This window comes from Acartia tonsa, chromosome 4, assembly GCF_053477335.1.
Source record: "Acartia tonsa isolate MP-2025a chromosome 4, ASM5347733v1, whole genome shotgun sequence".
NCBI classification, from domain to species: Eukaryota; Metazoa; Arthropoda; class Copepoda; order Calanoida; family Acartiidae; genus Acartia; species Acartia tonsa.
In genome coordinates this window covers 43,638,675-43,662,045 of record NC_137263.1, presented here as the reverse complement: position 1 = coordinate 43,662,045, position 23,371 = coordinate 43,638,675, and the positions used below count along the sequence as shown (strand labels likewise).

Sequence of the window (23,371 nt, the reverse complement as noted above, 5' to 3'; positions counted from 1 at the left end):
AAAATTAATAAAATTTAGGCCATATGATATAATCTAATTCTTTGGGTATATAAAGAAATAGTTGTAGATTATGTTATGAAATATTTAACATTTTTTGGTATAATGTAACTTGTAAATTGAGAATATATTCTTACCCCTCAAGTTCCGCTTCAATATAGAGTTTTTGTTTGTTCTTACTTCTTAGGCATTATTGTTAACTAGCGGTTTCGCCCCTAGAGGCCTCTAGGGTCAATTAAATGTGGGAGGGTGAAAAGTATTATAAAAAAGGAATTTATTGGGGGGGGGGGGTTAAGATACTCTCCCCCATAATAGTTAAAAAACTTTCCTGGACATATAAGAGCTTTACTTTAAAGGAGAACCATATCGGATTAGCGGTTTGCGAGATCCTACGCTCCTTTATATAATAGGATTTGTTACTGTGTAGAAGCACCTCCAATATGAATTAGATTTTAGTTGTGGGGTATTGTTATTCTCTGTACTTTACATTTATTTATTGCTAGGTGTAAATTATCATTTTCAAATAAAAGTATTTTTAAACTTTTACTGAAGCATGAAACATGTATTTTCCCCACTTATGATAAATATAATCATCCCTTTATGTAGACTAAACTTATTTATTTATTTATTCTTAATTTATTTATTTTGAAGAACTCAATAAAAAATCAAGTTGGACTCAAAAGTTTTTAAGCCAAGGAATGAGAGAACGCGTTTATAAACTTTATAAAAACCTGTTTTTTGTTAAACAATAACCGATGGTCCCTTCATAAAAACTTTAGGTTTAAAAGTCTAAATTAATTTTTATATCTGACCTACAAGAAGTAGAGTATCCTTAGAATCATGTTGAGCAAATTTTCTCATTTTCTAGCTCTGAAAAGTTTGCTCTTACAAACTTTAACAGAAAATTACTTTTTAAGCTGGATTTTATCAATATGCAATTTTTGTAATCTTATCAAAACATTTAACTCCAATAAGGGTTATTATAGCGACGGTTGGTCCTTCCGTACGTCCGTAACAGTTAGCTCTTTTCGTTAATTTAGATATATTAGAATTGTCCTATCGATTTAAAACTTTGCCTGATAATTCCTCTAACAGTTAGGTAAGATTTAGAAAGCGTAGCAACTCTATAATCATTTTCAGAATGTCTGTAAGCTCAATTAAATCATGTTATTTTAATCTTTTTAGTGTATATTATCCTATATATCTGATTTTTGTAATACTGATATCCAGGACTGCTGAATACAATATTATAAGCAAGGCATCTCTATAATCAAGTTTAGAAATGAAAGTGTGTCCAAATAGTATCCTGTATTTAACTGTTTTCCCACAAATTTACGTTCGTTTCTCATACCGTTTCAGAGCTTTGCTTTGTTGGATGATGTCATCCTAATTTTTTTATAATCATTTCTGTGTGATATGGATAGGAGAGGAAGGGGTTAAACCCCAAGAGAAAAAGCCCTACTAAATACATTCATCCCCATATTTTTTAAGGCATGAAGAGTTGCAAGATCTGCTCTGTTCTGGTATCATCAAACAGTTTGAAAATATTTGTGAAGATGATAGAATTTTTATTAGCAAGATCAGCTACAACATTGCCCTAGAAAATCAGGTGGAGAAAAAAACTCTTAATTTTTAAAGAATTGACCTTCTAATTATATAAAAAATTCAGAAATGTACAAAAAGTTATCGGTGGAAAAGTTTGGATACTGATAGTTTTTAAAACCCTACCAAGATTTAATTCATGTTGTATAAATCCCCCCACCAACCCTTTCTATTGCATATTTACAATCTTTCTTTCATTTTTTGTTTAGGGTGGTGTAGATACTCTTTAACTTTATCGATAGACCTATAACATAGATTATCCATCCTATAATATAAAGTAGTAAGGTGTCTTGTCTAAAGCATAAGATTTCTATAACTACTAAACCGATTGAGTTCTCCTTTCATAGGAAACTTCATAAAAGGTATTTTTTTTAAAAGTTAGTTTTAGGCTTTTTTTATTACCTTCTTACCTCTTTGAATAAAGAGCACCTAGATGCTATGGGCGCACCCGCTAGTTATTAATAAATGAAAAAGTAAAAAGACAAGGATGACCAACATCCATAAAAGCGAAGCTCTGAAACGGTAGGACAAACGAACATTTATACTTGTAGTGTGTCAGAACTGAAAAATCAGAATATAAATGTATAAATGTCGAATCAAAAATTTAATTAAATTTGTTGAAAAACTGCAGAAATACAGGATAGTGTTTAAGTACTTACGTTTTAGGACTTGATAATAGAGATGCTTTGCTTATAACATTGTACTTTGTTGTCCTAGGAATCAGTACTCCAAAAATCAAAACAATCGGACGATTTTATCACATACAAACGTGTTGCTAAAAAAGTTAAAAATCAATAAGTTTAAAATGGACATACGGACATTCTGGTAACGGTTATAGAGTTGCTACGCTTTCTAAATCGTACCTAACTACTACAGGAATCACCATGCAAAGTTTGAAATCGATAGGACAATTCTAACATGCCTAAATTAACGAAAAGAGCTATCCGTTACAGACGTACGGACGGACGGACGGACGGACCGACCCTAATTATAGAAAAGCTTCGCTTTTAAAAATAAAAATTCTATCACATCTTTCTGTGTGTTCATTGATTTTTAATTTCTACAAGAAATTTTGCTATATTCTAATAAGAAAGAATATTTGAAGGTGTCTATGAGTGCAAAGCTTGACCTTCTGGAGCTGACCGCAAACCTGGCGGAACCTGAGCTCAAACCTCACATGTACCTCTCTACAGTGTCCGCAGGTAAATAGTTTATATACTATCGACACGCCCCGAGAGGCCTCTAAGTGCCCTTGAGTGCGGGAAGGGGAATGTAAGTCCCCCCTTCTCCCTTTCAGTAGTAGTATTTAAAAGAAAAAGTTGTAAATAAATTTCTTTAAAAGGGTTATATTTTCTAGGGGCGATTTCTATTGGGATGGTGGTGGTACCCCCCACCCCAAAATAGTTAAAAACCTGCCCAGGATCTATGAAAAGCTACCCTGTAAAGGGTTATAAATCTATCTTTAATATACAAGAAATGTAATTTTTTTCTTCAAAATGTTATTTTTTAATTATCATACAAGTGTACAAAAGCTAACTACCTACTATATATTCTTCAGAATTTATTTCAATGTAACTGTGAATTGTTTGTTTTTGCGTCAGGTTTGCAGGTGTTGCGTGGGGAGGCAGGGGGGCAGTCCTGCCTGTTGGTCCAGGGTAAGGTTGAGAGGATTCTACAAATATTATCTCAGGTCAAGTTCAATCTTTTATTTTCTTTGTGGATGGTCAGACGCTTTTTAGTGAGGTGAAGCTACTCTAAATCTTAATCAAGGGTGTGTTAGTTCGTCCCTAACGGATAGCTCTGATCGTAAATTTAAGCATGAAAGAATCTTCCAATTGATTTAAAACTAGTATGCCCATAAAAAAAGGAACAAATTTGAAAACGTGAATAAAGGTTCGCGTAAATTTACAATAAATTTTTTTAAGTAGCGGAACAAAATGACGTGTAGTAATAGCAAGAACAAACAGCTAAATATTCTTATAAAGTGTATTAATTCAAGACAAGATAAACATACAATAATAATATTAAACTTTAAGGCAACTATTCACTTTTATGTTCGTGTCGTGTTGCAGAGCAATGTCTTGCTCCGAAACGGTTGACACAAGAACTAAAAGCTAAAATATACAATACATGCATTGCTCTTAAGTCAGGAAGAAAGGGACTATGCATCACATTTCTCCCTGGCTTTAACATGAACCTGGATTTCAAACTGTAATATTTCAGATTAAATATAACAATAGGTTTTTACATGTTAATTATCATATATATATTATGAGTAGCGTTGAACGCTTATTAAATAGATAATAATTGATCTGGTATGACACCTGCCATATTTTTTTTTTTTTTTTTTTTTTATATATTTTATTTCCAGATCTTTAAACACTTCGTATACATTTTTTTTTTATCATTTTGGTTCCTTAGAACTCTTTTGTGTTTTTTTATATTCCTTTTTTCTTTATGTGTTTTTTTTTTCTTTTTAATATTTTTTTAAGAAAAAACATTGATTAACATATAATCATTGAAAAATGCATTGATTAACACATAATGCATTAATTACATAGTTATCATAAATGCATGATATAAAAATAACACTGGTTAACATATAACCATCAGATTTAAGCATGGTATTATAGAGCATTAATATGAAACATTAATTTTAAACCTTTTCGAGACTACTACTGCCTCAACAAATATTGAATACATAAAATAAAATAAAATATGAATTAATACACATAAACTATAATTATTACTTTCTTTTTCCAGACGTTCTGCTCTTCTTGCCAGATTCTTCAATATCCATAGGCATGATAGCTTCATCATCATTCACTCCAAGTTTTGCGGTCTCATCACACAAGCCGTCTTGAGACATCCTTGCCTCAGTATCACCAAGCATATGAAAACATCTTTCAAATCCACTAGTAACCGCAACCGAAATCGAGGTTGCAACGTTATCAACCTCCTCCTGATTATCCAAAATCTTTTGATGCTTACGACTAACCTCCTCCCCAAATTTATCAAGCATCATCAATATTCCAGGCGTGTGTTCCATCCTCATTTCCTCCCTCACTTGTTCATCAACACGCCATTGCTGACCTGACAATTCAAGGTCCAGACAAACAGGAATGTTCGGATTTAAGGGCTGATCCATCTGAACACAAACAGGATCCCCAAACCGAGTAACCAATTTGAAATCACCCTCGAACCACTCATTTACTTTGTGTTCAGGATTAAACTTCCACTCAATATTGGTTGTCAACAAACTTGTATAAACTTTTCCATCCAACTCCAATCTAAGTTCCTTTACTACATTCTCTAAAGTAGTATCTGGATCACATAACAATATCTGCTTGGCTAGAGTCGGACGGAGACGCTTGCAGCGCATCTGCATTTCCCAGGTCAAAACTCTTGCGTCTACTTTATCATTCACCAGACTACCTGCGTATGTGGCACTCACCAGGTTATCAATTATTTCTCTTTGTCCATCCAATCTAACATAACGTATCTCAGCTGGCATCTCTCCACTGGTGATTAAACTCACCGAATTCACATTTACAATGCGTGGAATGTAGACCGATAAGTTCATGTATTCATTCACCTGAATAGAGTCAATAAACACTTTAGCACTCAAATCCTGTTCAGACTTTCCATCAAGCCAATCTTTCTGTAACTCGAACAAAGTTGTGGATGGCATTTGCTTCAGAATAAAGGATACTTTATTCACGACGTCTTTCCAATGTGCCAGGAGCCGGATAGCTGACACAACCTGCGTCTTCAACCTCAGATCAACGCTATTACCCACCGTTCTCAACACCGTCTGAAGGCTCATTTTACCATCTGCAGGTATGACGTCAATTTTTGAAAGTTGATGCCAATCCTCAAGTTCCCCCATATGTTTGATTATGGGTAACAATTCGCCCAACGTTTGACAGCTTTTTCTCTCATCTCCATCCAGGTATTCAATCTTAGCAAGCAACACCAAACTTGGTAAAATTTCGCAAACAAGCTTAGAGAGAAATATGGTTGCACTCAACTTATTCAAACTAGTTGTCTCATTCCATGACAACTTTCTGTTTATAGCTTTAGAATGCTCACCAGCCGCCATCAGGTTGAGGTGTCTTGAATTCTGGCTGGTAAAGATAGGGATCCTGTCCACAGGCCAGTCTATGGAGTTGATGCATCTCCCCATCTCTAACTGCACCGAAAGCATGTTTACTAAATTCAACTTAAACCTTGGTTCATTATCAATAAGACGAGCTAAATCTGCCAGTGGCATGTCCTCACTGCTCAAAAATATGTTCCTCGTCGCCCTGCCCACACTCAACGTGGGCAGCTCAACGCGCGACATTACCAACACCAGCCGAGATGCAGAGTTGCTGACCAATGCAGACACCGGTAGACCAGGTTTGACTTGATTTCCTTCATTGACAGATTGTTTGTGGCGGCCATCTTCTTCGTTGCTCAATAACTTTTGATTCATTGTTGCCGCCGTAACCAACCTGCAAAAATACAATATAATTAAATTTCAGCATCAGAATTTAAGATCTAGCATTAAATTCTTCCTCAGTAAATCTTTTTTTATAACACCATGAACAACAACAATACAACAATGCCAACATAGGAATTATACCTAACAACAACATTAACACAATCAAAACAAACTTAGCAAACAATGGTAGTATATCTTTGAACAAATGTTCTAAACCAAACCAAGTACCTGTAACCTGTTCGAAAAATGACAACTTATGATCAACAAAATCCAACTTAGAAGCTTGTCCATTAAAATCCTCAAAATCCTCTAACCCCTGATATTTAATAGTCTTATTAAAATCAGCAATAAACACCCTTTCATCGTTCAGAAAAATCTTTTGTCCCACATGTTCAGATTTTTCATTGGCAATGTGCAGAAGTTCGAGTCCCTGCCCCTGATTCCCAAGGAACAAATTGGCTGTCAACTTCAAAAATACCGGACTTTGCGAGCAATTTAACAATTTTATGTCCTCTACTGCAACAATCATTCTACTATATTCTTGTATTCCAACTGTCTCACCTTTATAATCCACCAGCAAATGTCCTACTGCACATCCATAATCCACACCTAACTTTACTGGAATTTCAACCGCTGTACACTTTTCATACTTAGCAATTTCTCCCAGGTATATAATTCTGAACCCATGATGCATCTGTACATTTGATCTAACTTCTGTTTGAGCACATCTAGAAATACTAAAAAGTTCCATCATCCTCTCATTCCTTTCTCTACTAGCCAAAAACATAGCATTCAAATCAAATCTAGCTTCCTGTTTTAACAAATCCCCAAAATAACTTCTAACAGCCGCCTTCGGTTCCTCTAAAAACTTGATACCCTCCAATTCTGTTACAAAAATGTTGAAATCCAGATGCTGCAAAGTAAGTTTCTCTGTTCCCATAATTTTAACTAAAATATTCCTTTCCAAATTAGAAACAAAAAGTTGTTCATTCCACGTAGTTAAAGTGATCGCGAATTTAATTTTTCAAAATTCATTTTCGTTTACCTTTTTGTATTTTTAAAGTAATTTTCAAAGTATAATGCCTTAAAAGTTCAACTAAGTTAGAAAAAAATCAGTTTAAAATGCCAAGAGTATTTTCACATGAAAATAATGTTAAAATTTGAGAATCAATTAAACTAAGAGAAAATAAACCATTTCTTCGCTTGCAGATAAAAACAAAAAAAATGATACTTAGAAAATATTTTTGTAATATATCTTTATTAATATTTGTCTTTGAACTTTCTTTAAAATGTAATGAAAAAGTTTGGTTTATTTAAAAAAATTATTAACCAAATACCGCTGTGTTTATGCAGATATAGTGACAAAAGAAAAATTGTTTAAATCTCTAGAATCAATAACATTTAAGAATTAAATTGTTTAAAAACCAATGATCTATTATATTTGCTATACATTTACAGCAAAAAGTTCAGTCATTTTAATAAAATATTTTCATAAAAATGAGCATTCTTTTGTTCTCCCGATCATCGGAAACAAACCAAATTTTCCCAACAAATTTTACTATATTTAATCCCTAGATATCCAAAATATAATTTTTTAATTTAAATTTTTGTAAAACCTAAAATTTATATCTTTATAATTCTAATAAATGTTTTTCACTTTTTTTTGACAAAACTTTACTTTTAAAAGAAAATTGAGATATAAAATGAAAATCCAGGGCCCAAGGACTTTATTTACATTATAAACCATATGGGCGTTTGTTATTGTTTGTATTTGTTCAATCTGATTTCACACGCGTCAGCAATAGGTTGAAAATTTATGTAAAAACATTTCAAGGCTTACTAGCTTAAGTTTAAAAATAAAATTGCTTAAAACTGTCCCTGGGCCTGTGTTAAACTTCCCTTCAAAGGAGAACTTAAAATAGGTTTAATAAAAATGTATAAGCTTTCGACAAAAAAAACTTATTTCTTATAATTAGTAGGATTGTTATAATATAAAATGATGGTTGTATGCAATGTATTCTTTTACCACGGCTTCTAAGTAAACTTTTTATGATACTCTGAATAAATAACGGGAGAATGTATTCTATAACCCTAAGTACACTTTTATAAGTAAATGCTGAAACCAATTACGTCAAAACGAGATATGTGGGGGAGAGTGCGTGTAAAGGGATGACACATAAAACTTTAAATAAATATTCAATATTTAACAAAACTACAATTTGATTTTAGAAACAAAATGAAAATGTACGACGTTTTAGCCAAGAATGTGAATCCCTTTTGAGGTACATTTTTTGTTGATTAATCATATCAAATTAATTAACTATTTACGTTGCGCATCTGACATAGCAGCAGTAGGAACCATTTTTAATGTCTTTAGTTATTTCGCAGTAACGGATCGAGATTTGAACCTATTACCTTCTCAACGACGAGCAGTTGCGCTACGTGTTGAGCCACGGTTGCGGGTTATTTACGTCAAACATGTTTAAAATGAATTGACAAAACCTCTTATTTAGTGGCGTGCACAGGCTTTTTTTTAGGTTCTGAGCTTATTTTTAGAGATATTGAGATGATTTTTTTTCAGAAAACTTTTTTAACATAACCAAACTAAGTAATCATTACAAATTTCATTTTGGGACTTTCCTTCTAGTGGCTAGTGGAGCAAAAGACCCCCAAACACTAAAACTTTGAGTTTTGAGCTTATATTTAAATATATCAACCTGTTTTTTAAATAAACTTTTCCAACATAACCGTACTAAGTAATCATTACAAATTTCATTTTGGGACTTTCCTTCTAGGGGCTAGTTGAGCAAATACCCCCAAACACTAAAAATTTAGGTTCTGAGCTTATTTTTAGAGATATTGAGATGGTTTTTCTTCAGAAACCTTTTTAAAAATAACCAAACTAAGTAATCATTACAGATTTCATCTCAATATCTCTAAAAATAAGCTCAGAACCTAAATTTTTAGTGTTTGGGGGAGTCTTTTGCCCCACTAGCCCCTAGAGGGAAGGTCCCAAAATTCAATTTTCAGACCATTGTCAAGGAGGGGAAGTGTATCCATCCAACTTTATTTAAAATCGGCCCAAAATTGACATTTATGTTGTTTTCAAACAATATAAATAATATTATTTTTTTTGTTTAGATGATGTCGTTGACTGTGATTTCATAAAACAAACAGAAGCTTATTATTCAAAATCTAGAAGAAATAAAAACACAGTGAGAAGTTGGAAGTGTCACTTTTTGAAAAACAAACTTTTACATCTTACATTTCTTAGTTTCAAGTAGCAATTGCATGCCTATGCTTTCGGGAAATTTTGAATTTTATTAAATCATTAAATTCATTTATGAACGAGAGCAATTAATTTTAAGCACATTTCTTTTTCAGTTAAATATACTAGGTTTCTTTTCAATATAGGTAAAAGAGGGGGGGGGGAATGTGGTGACTCATACCACGACCGTCGCTGTTTTTTTTTAAAGATACCAAAAAAATGATCCCTAACAAAAAAAATTTGGCGAGCTTCGCGCGCAATTTCCCTACTAAATATTTCATAATTAGCTAGGTACCTTTATATAATTATTAAATTACCCCCCAAAAAAAATTTTAACCCGGGGGTAAGTTTTTTTTGTAGGGGGGGGGGGGGTTGAAAATATTTATCCCTGCCATCAGATTTTAGCGGGGGGTAATTACCCCCCTCCCCAAGAAAATTTTACCACCGTGGTAAAAATTTTGGGGGGGGGGGTAAATAAATTTTGCGGAACGCTCCGCGCACAATTAATCCCCCCCCCCCCCAAACCAAATTACCCTCCTTACAAAATATTTACCACCCCAAAATAAAAAAGCTTGGACGCCCCTGCAAATATCTCTAAAACTAAGGGAGTAACACCCAAAATAAAATTACTGGTATGTCGTGGCATGAGTAACCACATCCCCCCCCCCCTTTAACAAAACAAGGATGACAACATATATAAAAGCGAAGCTCAAAAATAAACGTTAACATTAGTATGTCAGTTTCAGTACTTAAAGAGCAAGTTATTAATTGTATGTATAGGACATACTTACATTTTTATGACTTGACTGTAAAGAACCTCCTCTTAAAACGCTGTACCTTGTTGTCATGGGAATTGTTAATCCAAAAATCAGAAAATAATTATATAAATTAATAAGCTTTTTTGTTTGTAGCAAATAATCTTGGTCCTTTTTACAATAAAGCTTTTTATAGGGCTCGGGATGGTTTTGGGCTATTTTATTATTGTAAAAAGTCTGGATATGGTTTATGGCATTAGACTATTTTTTGGCCCACAAACATATATTGTTGCCAAAAAAAATGTTCCCAAAATTACATATTTTTATTGGACATATTATGTTTCTGGTAAGGATAATCTGAATCATACCTTACAGTTAAAGGAATCATCATGGCAATTCTCAATCAATAAGACAATTATTACATGCCTAAATGAACTATAAGATGCTAAGAGCTATCCATTACAAAAAGCTTCGTTATTGAAAATTTTAAAAAAAGTTTACACTAAAGATGATTTAATTCTTTGATACTAACTTTTGTGATTTATTTGTTATAGATGTATTATGTACTTATATTGGTTGATATTTTGCAGAGATTTATGTATACATATTGAACTAAGCAAAACTAAATATATCATCATTTTTTACTTTGTAAAGCCTATATGTTATTAACTAGCGGCTATGCCCCCTAGAGGCCTCTAGTGGCACTTTAGATGTTTTTGTTTGTTAAAGTCTCTATGTTACCTCTTTATTCTTAATTTTCGATTTTTTGGTCATTTCTCTTGGGAGGGTGGTTGTACCCTCTCCCAAAATAGTTATAAACCTTCCCAGAACCCATGAGAATCTACCATGTTAAGGAGAACCCGATCGGTTCAGCGGTTAGCGAGATCTTTTGGTACAGACACACAGAAAACAAACAGACAAACATCCTGTTACTTTGGAATAAGGATTACTCAGTTAGAGAGAAGAGACTATTGACTGATTATTACACTAGTCCCCGTCATTTTTAAATTATGTTTTCTTATTTGTTAGTTTACCAACTTTGGGGACATTAGTGAATTTTAATTGACTGGTTCATATAGTTGCGTGTTCAAATGATTTAATCACTAATTTTAACCTACAGAAGGGATAATTTTGTTTATCATCATTGGCAATTTTCATCAATTTATCGGACATTGTCTCTTACATCTTTCTTTCATATGTATTTCAGTTAAGTCGATTCCTTTTTTCTAGTAAATCCTTATATAAAGTAACAGAATGTTTGTCTGTGTGTTTGTATGTTTGTACTCAAGGATCTCGCTAACCGCTGAACTGATCGGGTTCTCCTTAACAGGGTAGCTTCTCATAGGTCCCGGGAAGGTTTTTAACTATTTTGGGGGAGTGTACCACCACCCTCCCAAGAGAAATAAATCGAAATTTTTATTATAATCGAATTTTGTATAGAGACTCCTACGTATCATTGTGAGGTAGCGTATAAAGATACTCTTACGCTACATATCGTAGAAACTTGAACGCAACAAAAAAACAAACATTTAAAGGGCTACTAGAGGCTTCTAGGGGCGTAGCCGCTAGTATTTCAATAATTCATTTTGACCATGTTTGCTATTTTTTTTTATTAATGTTGTAATTCGTGTCATTCTATCTATTTAAAACATTAATGCAATGTTAAATGGCTTTCATCATATTTTTTTGTTCTATTTTTATCGTAGTTTTTTAAATCTAATTTTTATCTCCAGAAACAATATCAGTATTTATATATAAATAAGTTTTAAAACACTTTACAGTAAAAGCTAATTTCTCAAAATTTCTATGGATTTGATCTTACTTTTAATTTCACCTGAAAATATCATTGAATGACTCCTTTAAATTTTGTAAACCCTAAGCTTTTGTAATTGATTATGTTTGTATTTTTAGTGAAGATTAGAATTCCTTTTATATACATATATATTGCGTTTTTGTGTTTTGATCAATAAAATACTTAATTTGGAAAAGATTTTCTTGATTTATACATCCTATACGTCAAGTTTAATATGTTGGATTAAACCTATCCAACTTCTATCTTATTAGACGTTAATAATAAGGATGAAAATGTCCATAAGCAGCATAGAAAAACATAGAACATTTTTATACATGTCTGTTTGTAAACCCTAAGCTTTTGTAATTGATTATGTTTGTATTTTTAGTGAAGATTAGAATTCCTTTTATATACATATATATTGCGTTTTTGTGTTTTGATCAATAAAATACTTAATTTGGAAAAGATTTTCTTGATTTATACATCCTATACGTCAAGTTTAATATGTTGGATTAAACCTATCCAACTTCTATCTTATTAGACGTTAATAATAAGGATGAAAATGTCCATAAGCAGCATAGAAAAACAAGGCCGGATGAACATCCATAAAAGTGAAGCTCTTAAAATCACAAGGAAGGAAAAACAAACAATAACTCTGTAAGAACTTTCTAAACAGAACATCAATTGCTAAGACTAAACAAAATATTTCCTAAAGGGGGAATTCCGTAAAGGTGTGTGTTTTAGAACATTAAAATAGAAGTAGAACTCTAAAATTTGGCATTGTAGTTGCTATAATGCGGTTTAAAGTGGATTTAAAAAAAAAAAACGGCGGTGGAATCACTACTCCTGCCGAAAACTGCAAAAAAAATTCCGCATTTCTCGCCAAATTAGACAATTTTGAATCATTTGTAACAAACTTTATTTGATAGAGTTGGGACATGTTTCTAAAATTAAAATCAAAGAAATCACAAGTGTCCAGAGCAAATAAAAGGTCAGCTATTTTAGAAAATAATAAGATTGTCTTAAAGAGAGGGGTAGGTGTCTGGTAAAATCCTTAAAGGTTATGTGTTATAAGTTAAAAACAGTAGTAGAACGATAAAAATGTATGTTAACTTTAAAAAAAAATATTGTCTATAGTTCTCTTCAATAAGAAATACACATACTTTGTGAATATTATCGTTCTACTACTATTTTTAAGTCTTAAAACACACACTTTTACGGATTCTACCAGAAACCTACCCCTCTCTTATTCAAATTTGGGTAATTTAGCAAGAAAAAGGAAACAAAAATTTTGTAGGGCATACTGTTTTTTTTTGCCGCCAGCAAAGGTTTTGCCGCCATTTCTTTACAGTTTTATATAGTACCATATTAGAGCAACTGTCATAACAAATTTTAGAGTTCTACTCCTATTTTAAAGTCTTAAAACACACACCTTTACGGAATTTAGTGAAAAATAAAGACTTTTTAGTAAAGATTATATAGTTGCTACGCTTTTTAGATTGTACCTAACGGTTATAGGAATCGTCATGCAAACTTTGAAATCAATAGGACAATTCTAACATGAGTAGATAAACGAAGAACAGAGCTTACTGTCATGGACAGGCGGACAAACCCTAATTATAGAAAAGCTTCGCCTATCTGAAATAAATAATACATAAATTTTTAGCAAAATTTCGTGAATCCTATTACATAGGGTGAGGCGGGGCATTACCGGTAATTTTTTTGGTTTTTTGAAAAAAAAATGGGGTAAATATTAATATTTTTAAATGGGACCAAGACCATTAGAAAGCTTACGGAAAGGACTATCAGGTCCTAATAGGACGTTATCCTAGGACTTTTAGAAGTTTGTCATAATTGGACTCAAAGAAATTACCGATAAATGCCCCACGGTGGGGCATTGTGGGTAACGTCTTTTCAACCTAAAAAAAATCGATGAAAAACGGCCAAACGGCCAGTCAAACATGAATAATCATAATTAGTATAGGTTATAGGGATTATCCACAAAAAATTTCATAAAGATCGGACTATTCCTTCTATGTCAAAAATCATTTTTTTTAAAAGACGAGAAATTTCGATTTTTTTCTCACAAAAATTTTCTTAAAAAATAAAATTTAAATTTTTTTATATAAAAAAACCTGTTCTATTCACTTTTTGGCCTAATTCTTAAAAAGCCCATATTGAATTTTAGATTTTACAAAAGAAAACCTGAAAATTGATCTTAAAAATCGAATTTGAATTTTTTTTTCGACGTTACCGAAAAATACCCCGCGCGAACTTTGGTCATTTTTGAAAAAAATATTAACTCTACATTTAAGCTCTCAACGGATTTGGAAAGAGCGGGCAATTCTTAGTTCAAAAGGTTTTTACGGATCAGTTCTAGGTCTTACCAATTTTTGTGTAGGTCGATCTTTATACACCTAGGTGAAAAAAATTTTGAAGAAAAAAATTTTTCGTCCGACTTTGAGACCCAAAAAGTACCCTTAAAATTCATCTCACAAAAATTTCATTTCATACTTTTTTGTAGGCAATTTAATTAGGAACAAATTTGCTTTTATGTTTTTTTCTGTCAGTCGACTAGAACATGGAGAAAAATGTCATTTTCTGAAGGTGGGTAAAAAATTACCGGTAATGCCCCTTACCGGTTAATGCCCCGCTTGACCCTATAGTAGTCAGGTTTTGTTGTCTATTGCAAGGGATCTCACTAACCGCTGAACAGATTTGGTTCTCCTTTACAATTTAGCTTCTCGTAGGTCCTGGGATGGCTTATAATTTTTTTGGAGGAGTGTACTACCACCCACCAAAGATAAATCGCTCCTAGAAAAAATGACAACCAACCAAATATTTTTTTTTAATTTTCATGAAAATTAGTGGAGGGGGTAGACTAATCCTAACTCTCCACAAGGGCCCCTAGAGGCCTCTAGGCATAGCTGCTAGTACAAGGTAAAATGATAGGACAAACTTTGATTTTAAGGATTTGATTACAGATTCCTTGCTTATGTCCTGTCTTAAGAATCTTAATTCAAAAAATTTTATAAATAGAATAGGTAATTATATCACAAAAAAGTTGTTGACAAAAAAGTTTTATATCAGCATGTAAGGACTTTCTGGTAACAATTAGAGAGTTTTTATGCTTCCTAAAACGTACCTAACTGATATAGGAGTCAGCATGCAAAGTTTTAAATCAACAGGACAGTTATGACATATCTAAATTTATTAAAAGAGCTAACCATTACAGACAAATAGATGGAGTGACTCTAAATATAGAAAAGCTTCGCTTTGTTTCTTTTTAAAACAGTGTAAACTATCTCCACATGTCATAGGAATCTTCACTGCAAATTTTTGATGAAACTTCAATGGCAGGCGAGAAAATCACATTTCCACAATGAAGTAATGGACAGACAAATTATAAATTAGCTTTGCTACTTCTAAAATCTAATAATAATAAGCAAACAGCATAAGGAAATATTTAATAATCAAAAAAAAAGGGATAGTTCCACGAAATTTATTTTTTTAAATCATTGAACTTGTACTTACAAGAGGTAAAACTGTTAAGACTGTTAACTAATCCCTTAAACAAAAATGGACATTTCTTATTATAGAGTAACTTTACTACTTAAAAATTATACATCATAAAAAGTAAATATCATAAAAAAAGTCAATCTGTTAAAAGTATTTATATTTTAATTTCAACTAGAACAATACCTAGTAAAGACATTTAAACTCTTATTTTTCGAAATTTTCAAAAATACAATAAATATTATTAATTTTTTTATTTCTTTTTCTTGTTCTCATCAAGGGTTGTTAACTTCTCAACATCTGAAAAAAATTAATAATGAAGATTTTTATACATGTCTGTTTGAAAAGATCTCGCTAACCGATAAAGGATTCTTTTTAAATCGAAGCTTATAAAAAGTCCAGGGAAGGTTATATTCAATAACTGCCTAGAATTACTGGAAATTATATACTCATATTTAATAGAAACCGATTAATATCCTGTGGAAAAGAACCGGCTCTCATCCATACTAAAAATATGAGTATGGAGATTCTTTAATTACTCCTAGGTAAATTTCTTCCTAACTAATCTAGCGGGGCTAATCTAACCTTTGCTTAACATTCACAAAATTTAATATACTTTTATGTTATGAAGGATATTTCATGTTTTTAAAGTTAAAAATCATTATCTGAAACTGTAGGACAAACAAACATTTACACTTGTAGAGTGTAAGAACTGAATAATCAGAATATAAATGTATAAAAGTTGAAACAAAATTTTTAAAAATACTGCTTAAATACAGGATAATGTTTAAGGATCATAAAAATTATGTGATATAATAGCCTAAATAACATGCCTAAATTAACGAAAAGAGCTATCTGTTACGGACGGGGCCCTGATTATAGAAAAGCTTTGCTTTTAAGAGGGGGAGGGGGGAGAAGTTCTTGTACTTGATTGGGTTTGGTTAATAACTTACCTGTAGTTGTTGTTGCTGAGCCATCATACTTTGTTGTTGAATCTGCATTTATTTCCTTAACTGTACCTCTGGCTCCTAAGAAATTAAAATGATTTATCCTTTTATATAAAGTATTAAGAGTTTTTAAAAGCAAAGCTTTTCTATAATTAGGGTCGGTCCGTCCGTACGTACGTACGTACGTCCGTCCGTCCGTAATGGATAGCTTTTTTCGTTAATTTAGGCATGTTAGAATTGTCCTATCGATTTCAAACTTTGCATGGTGATTCCTTTAGTAATTAGGTACGCTTTAGAAAGCGTAGCAACTCAATAATCATTACCACAATGCCCGTACATCCATTTTAAACATGTCGTTTTTTTACTTTTTAACAACAAATTTTGATGTGATCTAATCATCCGATTGATCTGATTTTTCTGAATTCCGGGGACAACAAAGTATAATGTTATAAGCGAAACAACTCTATAATCAAGTCCTAAAAATGTAAGTATGTCCATAAACATCCTGTATCCAGTAGTTTTTCAACAAATTTAATTACAATTTTGGTTCGACTCTTGTACATTTATATTCTGATTATTTAGATCTGATACAAATGTTAATGTCCGTTTGTCCTACCATTTCAGTGCTTCGCTTTTAAGGATGTTGTCATCCTTGTTATGTCTGTAACTTAAGATGTCAATAAATACTTTCAGGGAGGCTTCACATAGTCCTTGGGATGGTTTTAGGTTTTTTTTCTGCCCTTCCCTACTCCTTCAAATGTAAAGCCCCTAGAGGCTAGGGGCACAGCCACTGGTCTTTGTGTGTGTTTGTATCAAACAATCTTGTATACTGCTAAACCTATTATAGTTCTCCTTTATAGTAAAGCTTGGCAAAGGTCATAGGAAGGTTTTAACCATTTTGAAGGTTTGAGTAAAAGGAAAAAATGACCCTCATGAAAAAAAATCTTGTCAAGATCTTGCTTACTACTGAACCGATAGAGTTAAAGTTGACAGATATATAACAGCATTTTGAATTCAGAAATTTTATTAATACCAACCTTTAACAGTTTTTTAATAAACAGACTTCTGTCTTGCGGGTTCATGTTTAGCAGCTTCTGTTTTTTATGTTGAGTGAGCTGAATGGTATGCCTCTGTAGCTGGACAGTCTGGCCCCATTGACCAGTTGGGTTAGGTATTATCAGTCCCCTATAAAAAAATAGTATTCATCTTAACAATCCTTAATTTAAGAATAGTTATTTCTCGCATCGTATTATAAACGGCTTTCCGCGGATATAGAATGTACAATTATAAGATTAAAACTAGTTTTTTTAGCCCCGTGGTGCCGAAGGCACCGGCTAAAAAAGCTAGTTTAAATCTTATGATTGTACATTTCTATATTCGTAGAAAACTGGATAGGTATAATACGATGCTAGACATAGTTTTTTCGTATGGATGAGAACCGGTTCCTATCCACCGGATTCGAATGAATACGAGAAAAATAATTACTACTATTGGTATTTTTATGTACAAATCCTCTAGAATACAGGTTAAGGCAATGACCGATCAATTGATGTACCTTCCAATGCTTATCCACAAAAGGGGGGGGGGGGGGGTAAATGCAACCATCTCGTAATCAGTGATTAAATGGCACTTAGAATTTGAATTTTGATCTGAAATTTTGCATGAATAATCCTTGGTAGGTCTGTTTTCCCTAAATCGAACAAAAAGTTGAAAAAGTAACGGCTAACGGCTGGCGGCTCAGCCAGTTAGCCAATTTTTACCAATCTTAAGAGCATCTTAGTCACAAAACCTATCTTCACATCATATATTTTGTCTCTCAAAAACCTTATCAAACGTTTCTAGCCGGTAGCTGTTGGTACTAGAAATTTAAAAAATGGTTATTGCTATCATTTAACATGAATTAAACCGAAAATATGTTTTAAAAAGTTGATTCCTATGTAATTAATGATGAATTTGCCCTGAAAATAGGCAAAAAAACGGCTAAACGGCTGAGTCGCCAGCTGTTACTTTTCCAACTTTTTGTTCAATTTAGGGAAAATAGACATACCAAGGATTACTCATGAAAAATTTCAGATTGAATTTCGAATTCTAAGTGCCATTTAATCATTGATTACGAGATGGTTGCATTAAACCCCCCCCCCCCCCTTATCTCTTCTTTAGATTACAATTAGTGGTTAAAACGACATATAAAAACAAGACATCTGTCATAGATGTGTTAAGATGATTACATTATATTTAACAGAACTTATGAATAAAAATAGACTAATATATTCCCTGAAGAGTAGAATCCGATCAGTTCAGTAGTTACCGAGATCTTAAGGGACGGACAGACAGACAGACGAACAGACGGACAGACAGACAGACAGACAGACAGACCGTAGGTATCTACTAGTATAAAATAGGTATTGTTTTAAATTAAGAAGCATAAAATTTAAACCTGTTTTCGAGCAGAAGAGAGACAATTTTCTTATGCACTGCTTTAAAACCAATTGAATTAAGTTTCTTATATGCTTTCACAGAGTCTGATAACCAACGACCTTGATCTTTTATCATTTTTTCTGTGAAATATTGAGGAAAAGCTCCCATTATACTTGGCAAACCGGCTCTATTATAGGGATAGGTATTTAAAAAAAACAGTTATATATATATTTGAAAAACTGTAAAAGAGAAATAGGTTAAAGAATGTAATAAATAACATGATACATGAAGGAAAGAAATGACCGGTATTTATAAATCTTATGGGATACATTGCATTGACAAAGTACACTAAACTTTAGATTGATATTACAAAGAAAAACGGAATTAAATCTTACATTACCCTATCCCTACCTAAAACTGTGACATGTAAAATGTCCAATATTTGGGAAACATGCATCTAATGTATTCTTGAGAACATGATTCATTTGTTTCATAGTCAAAAGTTTGCCAGAGGATAACACAAAGACAGGATTAGAAGAATCATATCTTTTTCTTTCAGCATTCATTTCCGCAAGTTTAAGTAAATTAGTTATTGGGCATAATGCTGGATCTGGGTAACGAAAAATGTCTACAATTTGACCATTATTTCTAGTAGCGGTTTTAGGTAAAGCTAAAAATACAACACAATGTTCAGAATCTATTTCTTGTATTCTCAACCAAGTTAGGGCTCTTATTTTATCAAAACCAAATTGACCTTGTAATAATTCACCCATCCTCATAGATCCCCAAAACGCCACTAACGCTACTGTCCATATAACTTGTTTGTCTAGTTTAGAGTATTGCAATTTTTCGATTTCTTTTCCCAGTATTTGAAGTATAGGCCAAGTGATAACACTTCTATGCATAGGCGGTTCCAGGTTTGTTAGTTTTAGGTTAGTAAAACCTTTTTTAACTATAGATAACAATGGTTCATCAAAGTTTGATGTAGGTATGTTGAAAAGTTTTTGCCAATATTTTAGGCTTGATAAATAATTTTCAACTGTATTTGCAGCTAAAGATTTCACTCTAAAACAATAACAAATGAAACCCAGAAGGTTGTCAACTGGAATTGGGAACAAAAGTTTATTTCCGCTGCGCATTAAAAAGTCTAGATATGTTTTCCAGCCTGTTTGATAACTGGACCACGAAGAGGTTGCGAGAGAATATGATATGACGTCACGTATTTGTGGGGGAATAGTTAAAATATAGCGTGATATATTAAAATTTGCACCAAATTTTGATATTCTATAAATTCCTGATGGGTCAGGAACTTGCATTCTTTGTGGATTCTTTCTAGGTTTGACTGAAGGTCGCAGAATAAACTTATTTCCGGACTCCTTTGTATTTATAGCATCTAGCCATGATTCGTATGTATGATTGTGATGATAAATAATGAGATCTGTGAATGTAGTAGACATAGTTTCTACTAATTCAGTGTATTGTTTCATATCAATAGGTGATGAGGTGAAAACAGTTGGATAAATGTGGAATTTTGTATTGTCCGCGCGACGGATGTTTGTTGGATGTATTGATGTCAACCCAAATGTAGCTACTTTCATGGTTGCCAGGTCAATTTTTCCTTGGTATTTTGTCATGGATGCCAAAGTTTTATTAACTGCGCGCAAAGAAACACTGAAAGAATGCATCTTTGGAGGTAAAACAGTTAGCTCAAAACGGAGGGCAATACTATTAATTTCTTCTAGAAAGATATCTCTGTAGGAGTTTGTGTATTCAACGGGTCCATTTTCGTCGTACAGGACTGCTGTTTGTCTGTCCAATAGTTGAGCAAATGTAAACCAGGTAGAAACTGGTTTGTTGTCTTGAAAGACTATTTTAACAACTATAGGTGTATCACTAAATAGCTGTGCTTTAAATTGACCGTTTGCGCTGTATTTTAGGCAAAAAAACCACTTTTCAGGGTTGTCTGTAAAAGGTGAAAGAAATCTTGCATAATCCTTATCTTTAGCTCTCCAGATGTCGTCATAACTGAAAAGAAAGATTGATATTAATTCTTGTTTGAGTATTAGATAATGTAAACTATTAGATAATGTAAACAAGAAGCTTAATACACAAGATATTGTGTGTTTTGAAAGTTACTGTTAAGCAGCAGGTGTACATAAACTAGATGTGTGTCACCCGTTACTTGAAAACAGATAAGTTATTGAAGTTTTCTGTTAAGTAGTAAGGTTTACATAAAATTATGTGTCACCAAGTACTTAAAACAGAACAGATAAGTATTGAACTTACTGTTAAGTATTAAGGTTTACATGAATAAATATGTGTCACCCAATACTTGAAACAATTAAGTTATTGAAACTTATTGCTAAGTAGTTAGGTTTGCATAAAGAAAAACTATGTGTCACCCGTTACTTGAAACAGAAAAGTTATTGGAAAAACTTACTGTTAAGTACTAAGGTTTACATAAACAAAACTACGTGTCGCCCAATACTTGAAACAGATAAGTTATTAAACTTACTGTTAAGTAGTAAGGTTTACATTAACAAAATATGTGTCACCAAATACTTGAAACAGATAAGTTATTGAACTTACTGTTAAGTAGTTAGGTTTACATAAACAAAATATGTGTCACCAAATACTTGAAACAGATAAGTTATTGAACTTCCTGTTAAGTAGTTAGGTTTACATAAACAAAATATGTGTCACCAAATACTTGAAACAGATAATTTTAAAGTTGTTCTGTTAAGTAATTCGGTTTACATAAACAAAATATGTGTCACCCAATACTTGAAACAGATAAGTTATTTAACTTACTGTTAAGTAGTAAGGTTTACATAGAATTTAATATGTGTTGCCCCTTTACTTGAAACAAAAGATTAAATTTATTGTTAAGTAAAAGGGTTTACATAAAATTAAATATGTGTCACCTGTTACTTGAAACAATTTATTGTTCTAGAGAGAACTTTAAAATGTTAAGTAGTTAGGTTTACATATTTATAAACTATTACGGGTACGCAGTCCTTGACGTGGTTATACCCGTTTTAGTTTAGTTTTAATCTATAAATCTAAGTATAAATACCTCTGTACGTCTTCAGCATCTAATTCTTCAATAACTCCGACTTCTTCTGTAACTACCATCGATCGGGCTGAACCTCCGCTGTTTTCCGTTTCTGTCATTTTAAAGTTAGAATTTCATTAAATTTCTCTGAAAATAAATAGTACTTATTTATATTTATCTGGGAATTGATAAGAAATACATAAGTTAATTCTATTTTATTAGAAAATCCATCCCCCCCCCCGCTCATGACAGCCGCCGACCATAAGGCCACTGCTCCCATTCGCAGATGCAAGAAAAATTTTGGTACTTAAAGATTATCTTTATTGGCTGGTAAAAATATGCAGTGTCCAAACTTTTCCATGTAATTGAGATGCACATTAGATCATTTTCCATACTTTTAATTTAATAAATCTTTATAAGTTGATAAAAGATAAAAGCAATGAACAAATGCATCCCTTGAAATTATGTATATTATAATAAAATTACCTTTAAACAAGATTTTACTATTCTTTGTTTGACATATTTGCATTTTAATCTATGTTTAAAGGCATAATTATTTCAATCTACACTCGACAAACAGACTGGGCTGGCTACAGCTGTGCGTTTGTTTTGTTTTGTTTTGTTACACACACACAAATATGCTTTCCTTCTCCCTTTCTCAATGGTGCCGAGATTCTCAATTTTATGTATTCTATCAAAATATTAACTAATTGCATTTATTTAATTTGTTAGTGGTTATATTATTTAATCATATATATACAAAGCAAATAACTGACTTCAAATGATTTTTAACATCATATATCTATGGATATGTAGATATTTTTAAAAATTTAAAAATAAATGAAAAATTGAAAATCCAGGGTCCATAAGCAGAAATATTTTTTGGCATTTTTTTCCATATATGGATATATTTTTGCGATCATTGGGAAAATTTTTAATCACCCCTAGAAAGCTATATACAACCTATTTTGGTTAGTTTAATATGTATGTAACAAAACCTTACATATTTTACTATGTATCCACGAGTAAACTTCAAGAAAAATAAGTGTTATTTGCCAATTAGATAGGTTTTAAGATATGTATAATAAAACACACAAAAAAAATCAATGTTTTAATGTGTGAAAATTAATTTTTTAAAATTTTGATAATTTTTTAAATGTGAAGTATATAAGACTTAATTCTTTTAAAAATACTCTTAAAAAACATTAATCTGTAACATATATCAACTATTTTCCAGCTTCGTGATCACTTTAAATTAAATGTATCTTGAAAAACTACCTTAAAATTACTGGCCGGTTTTCGTACTACATACGGAAAATATGGAGAAGCTGATGTTGCCCACAAATGATTTTCTTCAAAATTCGCCACAATCGTCTTTTTATCATAATCCATAACAACATTTCCCTTGATCAAAACGGGTGTATTTTTTACTAAAATATGCAAAGTCCCAATAGCAAAACCTAAATTGAACCACATATTGTGCGCGTATATTCCCAGTGTCTTGCATTGAATATTTTCACCACCAACATCCCAGA

At 32.2% G+C, this 23,371-nt stretch overlaps 1 protein-coding gene and 1 long non-coding RNA gene across 2 annotated transcripts in view; one reads left to right on the top strand and one right to left on the bottom strand.

Moving 5' to 3' along the window:
• The window catches only part of LOC145317348 (uncharacterized), a 75,698-nt gene that overhangs the window by 16,298 nt on the left and 36,029 nt on the right, over window positions 1-23,371 (top strand). The window contains exons 9-11 of the mRNA XM_080158391.1: window positions 1,489-1,606; window positions 2,705-2,801; window positions 3,201-3,289. Coding sequence (XP_080014517.1) covers window positions 1,489-1,606; window positions 2,705-2,801; window positions 3,201-3,289 — 304 coding nt within the window. The remainder of the gene's footprint in view (window positions 1-1,488; window positions 1,607-2,704; window positions 2,802-3,200; window positions 3,290-23,371) is intronic.
• On the bottom strand, window positions 15,560-22,464 carry LOC145317316 (uncharacterized). The gene is made up of 4 exons (XR_013878966.1): window positions 22,323-22,464; window positions 17,401-17,548; window positions 16,370-16,444; window positions 15,560-15,716 (listed from the first exon to the last, which is right to left on the bottom strand). It is a non-coding gene; the product is annotated as an uncharacterized LOC145317316 (long non-coding RNA).